This window comes from Cynara cardunculus (assembly GCF_001531365.2).
Source record: "Cynara cardunculus var. scolymus isolate 2C chromosome LG 6, CcrdV1, whole genome shotgun sequence".
In the NCBI taxonomy this organism is placed as follows: domain Eukaryota; kingdom Viridiplantae; phylum Streptophyta; class Magnoliopsida; order Asterales; family Asteraceae; genus Cynara; species Cynara cardunculus.
The window spans coordinates 17,749,298-17,755,126 of NC_037533.1; the positions used below are offsets into that span (position 1 = coordinate 17,749,298).

Here is a 5,829-nt window from a genome sequence, read left to right on the forward strand (position 1 = left end):
CAAAACAGTTAAGATGACAAGATTGTCCCTAAATGTTGTACAAATAATTTTATTATAAAAGATAAAATTATATATACATATATAAGGTTGGGTTCACGTGAGACCAAAGGTTTTTCGTGAGACCCGTGAGACCAATTTATATTAATTGATCAACTTTATAAGCTAATGATCTAATGGTCTAAAGTTGCACAATGACAATTTTGTAATTATTGAGAAGTCTCGTGACAATTTTGTGATTATGAATGTTGAGATTGTAGATTTAATCCAAGGGTTGAAAATTGGTCTTACAGGTCTCACGAAAAAGTCTTGGTCTCATATGATCCCAAGTCTCTCTCTCTCTCTCTCTCTCTCTCTCTCTATATATATATATATATATATATATATAATATTTTTAGATTTTGTTACATTAGAAGGGTAAAATAGTAATTTTGTATTTTTGTCCAATGTTGTTCTACCTTTTTATGTGGAACATAAAAACTCTAGTTGTGTTCAATGAAAATGGGTCTCGATACCACCTCATTCTTGTAGCATGTTATGCCAAATATGAGACTACTTTTTTTTTCTCGTCCTGAAGATTATGCTTCATTCGTGTTAACAAAATGTTGCTCAAGATTCAAGCGGCAACATGCAGGCTGGTATGCCATTTTTTTTGGCAACCTTGGTGTCTGGTTTAGTTTGTTTGTACTTCGACTAATTCCATGGGATATAGAAAGGAGCCCCAGGGCCCGGGCCTAGCCTTTATTTGCCAGTTGAGCTATTTGCATGCCATTAAGAAGTCAAGGCGTGTGCACATTGCGACCAGAAAGGTTTTCCAATCCGAGTCACAACGACATGACAAAATAAAGACGATATTTGCATGGTTCAACAATTTGTCTAAACATACACAATGTAGCCCTACTTTCTTTCATAACACAAATCTATACAAAAAACTGTAAGAGGTAGGCAAGTAAAAAAACTATGGAAGGTTTTAGAGTTTAATTTGAAATGAGTAGTTTAGTAATTTACCAATCGTGTCCATCTCCCTGATTTTTGTTCCACCTATTTTCGTCTTAATTAGTCCCATCCTAACCAGGGCTTGTTAGCAACTTAATAAGCTTAATGGGACTCACAACTTATGTGGTTAAACTATACATGACTGTTTAGTAGTGCCTTGATAATATAGAAAGTGGCTTATTTGGTAAGCTTCTAGGGGGGAGCTTTACGTAGAAAGTCAAGTTTTTTCCAAACTTGTTTCTCACAATTAAAAAAAGCACGCTTCTTCCATCTATGAATAAACTCTTCCATCTATACAGACAGATTAATCCACACAATTAGCTCCATAGGATTTAATGGAAAACCAACCAAACAGTCCTCAACATCAAGCCAAACGTGCGACGAGTTGCTATATAGTCGCGTCCGATCTTACGTACCAAACGCTCCCTGAAGCCCTCTCTATCAAAATAATCAATTATCTTACAATACTATAACATCAATCTTCTCCTCACATACCACTTAAGCATCACTCATGTAAATGATCAAGAACTTATCAATGCTTTCTACAACCCTCCAAAACAAACAGACCAGGAATCCCTGAATTATGAGCAAGAACAGGCAACAGGAAAGTAAACCAGATAAAAATAGAACACAAGATCCAAAGTTTACATCTTCTCCTCATACAAATTAGAGAAAGAAAGATGAATCCCTAAAGAGCAACCCCTAAATTCATGGCTTTATGAATTTCCATGATGGAAGAATGCCATTAATTGACTACATACCATCTATAATCCAAATATAAAGAAACTATCTAAAGCCAAAAAAAATCAATATAACTTGTAAGCGATATGTAAATGATGATCATTAGTTTACTCATTTGCATGTTCACCGATAGCAGTAAATTGCTATGATTCCAGGAGACAATGGTAAACAAACATTGAACACTCAGATAAATGTTCATGAACTACTTATGCCAAGATCAAAACGAGTTCTAGAAAGTACGAGCAAGATAAAAAAGTAAAGGGCTAGGCCAAATGAACCCCCCCCCCCCACAACCCTTCTTACAAATTTCATACTGATGCACCTTTTAACATTTACAATGCTATGATTTTGATTTGGGGTTCATAGCAACAAGTTTTTACATTTACAATGCTATGATTTGATTTGAGGTTCATATAGCTATGATTTGGGGTTCATAGCACATGTTTACATTTACAATGCTATGATTTGATTTTGGCTTCATATAACAACACATTTTTACATTTACAATGCCATGATTTGATTTGGGGTTCATATAGCAACACACTTTTACATTTACAATGCCATGATTTGATCTGGGGTTCATATAGGCACATTTTTACATTTACAATGCTATGATTTGATCTGGGGTTCATAAAGCAACACCCAAGAAAATGTTCATAGGCAGGCATTCAGTAATGGGACAGGATGCAGAAAGACTCAAATTTCCAGAGATTAAACCCGTCGATTATTCTGTTGATCTTTAGGACTGATTCCAGTAAGTAGCACACTACAATCTATGAACACAATGATTCATAATAGTTTCAAACTTTGACAAACAGCAATCTATAAGCAGCCAATGAATATTGGTAGTAAGCATTTCCAAAATGCCACAATAACAATACATTAATTATGCCAATAGTTCTTCATTTTCACAAAAATTGGAAGTAATTATAACAATAAAAGCAGCAAGGAACAATTTGATTATTAAAACGATGCACATAAGTGCGTCGTATAGATTCATAGACTAGGCCAATTGATCCACTTGAGATTCGTTCAGCAAACAAAAAAGGAAACCCTAGATTGAAAATTTGGGAAAAAGGGGAAATTACTTCTTGTAACGAGCGACTTCACCGTCGTTGGGGAAGAATCCCATGAGACGTCCAGCCGAGTTCTGATAAGCGTACATGAACCCACCCATCACTCCTATTAAACCCCCTGTCACCATAGACGGACCTCTGATCCCTGGCTTAATTCCTGCAAAATCAAAACAAATCTCACGTTATTCAAAAGTCAAACGAGGAATTAAATGAATGTGTTTGAGAATGAAGAAGGTGAATGACCAGAAAGGTATCCGACGGTGACGGAGATGCCGGAGATGGTGGTGAGTCGAAGGTAATCGAGGGTGTTGAAGTTGGCGACAGTCTTGGTGAAGGGAGGATTTCGATCTATGACTGGATATTCCGGCTTAGCCGATGCAGTAATGTCTGTGTTCATTTCTTTGCTTCTTTCGAGCTTTGTTCGCAGAGTTCAATGGCAGCTCTCTCTCTCACACACACACACACACAGAGTGTAGCTTTTCACAGGGTAGAAGGCGTTATCTTTAATGGGCTGATTGGGCCTTTAGGGCCAATAAGGCCCATTGTAAAGCCAAATGGGCCTAAAAAGTATAAACTTTGAAGTAATCTCATTCACAGTTGCCGAATAGTTTTGTTCATAATAATTAAGTGATCAGAATGAATAAGAGGCTCTAATGATATAATATAAAATCAAATATAATTGTTTGGTAATTGTTTATAATGAAATTAGGGCTCTTAATGGTTAAGGAAGACACATGATACAAAATCATTCATAAGGTTTTAGAACCATTAAGAGCCAGATTTTTTTTTTACTAAACAATATTCACCTCTTAACGGTTCAAATGTTGCCTCTTAAGGCCGCGTTTGGTACATGAGACGGGATAGGACAGGACGGGACAAAACTCACTGTCTCATGTTTGGCGCAACATGGGACAGAACAATAACTCATTGTCTCATGTTTGGCGCGACATGGGACAGGGACAAGAACTGGGACAAGGTGGAACAAAAGAGGTTTTTTCTTGTTCCACCAAAATAGGTGGAACAAGATGGGACAAGAATGAGATAAAAACTAAAATATTATTAATCTACCCTAGTTTGATATATAACCTTAATATGATATTTGTTTTAATGGCCATCACCGCTAGTTTCAGCCGCCGCCACCACTACCGGCGGTCACCTCCACCTCCTCTTCCACTACAACATCCTCCACTGCCTACACAACCACCGTCCACCAAGTCCATTGCCACCTCTACCATAGTCGACCACCTACCACCACCGTACATTGCCACCACCACTACCGCCGTTTGCTACCTTCAACTCCTCCTCTACTACAACAACCTCCTCCAAGACCACCATCGGCCACCACCAATCATTGCCACCTCACCTCCACCATAACCATCACTACCACTATCTTCACTACATCAACCACAACTACCTCCTCCATCGTCGTCAACTGCCACCACCACCACAATCTACCATCTTCATGTCCTCTATAACCACCGTCGTTCACCAAGCACCACTGCATCTACCTCCATAACACTGTTGGCCACCAACCACCACCGCCTGTTGCCACTACTACCGTCGGCCACCACCACCTCCACCATAACCAATACCACCAACACCACCACCACTACTTTATTTGTGTTAATTATAATTATTATATAATATTTAAAATCATCAAATAACTTTTGAGGGTAGCTTGTCTAGTTCTGTCCCGTCCAGTCCTAGTCGTACCAAACACCATACATACTCCTGTTATGTCCAGTCCAGTCTCGTCCAGTCCTACCCTCTTGTTCTGTCCTGTCATGTTCAATCCTGTTTAATTATGTTTACGTACCAAACGCTACCTAATGAAACTGTTAAGAAGTAAAACAACCTCTCAATTTCATACGAAATCTACTTTCAAAGACATTAATATTAGAATATCTTCAATAAGAATGAACATGATATGGTACCATATTCTTTTTTTTCTCAATATCATGTACCAACTAATTATAATTGGTATACAAATATTTATACCGTATAACAACCGACTGTACATGGTACCAACTTTTTTGAATTCGAGATTGACTCGAGCCCAAGTAGCTCCTTAAAAGATCGATTCGTTTACACCCCCACTTAAAACTGATTATTACGTTTTTGAACTTTTAAAAAATATTTATATGATTTTCCCTTATAATCGATGCGAATTAGGGTTTGCTTGTAAACAGTTTAGTAAGCTTAACGTGACCCACAATTTATTCGGTCAAATATACACAACTGTTTGGTAATAACTTAAAAGTTGTTTATTCAATAAACTTTTAAGGAAACTTTATCCAGAAACTCAATTTTTTCCCAAAAAAAATCGTTTTAAATAAAAACCTCTTAATCTCTACAGACAAATTAATGGTTTGGTGCAGAGTAATTAAGTGGTGCAGAATAATTAAGCGGCTCTCATGATATAGTGTAAAATGAAATATAACTGTTTGGTAATTGTTTATAATGAAACTAGTTGTGTACCCGAGCAATGCAGCGGGAGCCATGAATTTTAACGATTTTGAAGTTCCACTGGTTTTATAAGATAAAATTTAACGATTATATATGTTACACTTGGTCTTTACATATTAATACAATTTGAATAAATAAGAGTTATGGTTCCAATTATAGACTATCGATGAAAAAAAATTGTATGACAGTTTAAAATCCAATATATTTAAAATCCAACATATTTAAACGACTCCACAAATGTATTTGATTTACACCAAGAGCAGAGAACCAAGAAACTTGAGTTTTAAGATAAACTCAAAACCAATAAAGAAAACTACAAATTTGACAGATCATAAGCCATGAAAAGACAAAAAAAATATGGGTTTTAGAATAAAATTTCAACTGTTTACCCTCTTTCTTGTCCATAAACTCAGATTAAGGTTGAATTAATACATGTATATATATATATATATATATATATATATATATATATATATTTCAAAAAAAACCTAAGAACATATTAATTCAAAATATATTATACAGTGCAATTTGGACAGCCTAACCCCAAAATATA

General features: G+C 36.1%; 1 protein-coding gene across 1 annotated transcript in view; it reads right to left on the minus strand.

Annotated features, from left to right (window-relative positions):
- Positions 1–2,540: 2,540 nt before the first annotated feature.
- Positions 2,541–5,829, minus strand: part of LOC112514027 — a 20,187-nt gene continuing 16,898 nt past the window's right edge. The window contains exons 2-3 of the mRNA XM_025120313.1: positions 3,054–3,258; positions 2,541–2,967 (exon numbers count right to left, since the gene is read on the minus strand). Coding sequence (XP_024976081.1) covers positions 2,819–2,967; positions 3,054–3,207 — 303 coding nt within the window. The 5' untranslated portion in view covers positions 3,208–3,258 and the 3' untranslated portion in view covers positions 2,541–2,818. The remainder of the gene's footprint in view (positions 2,968–3,053; positions 3,259–5,829) is intronic.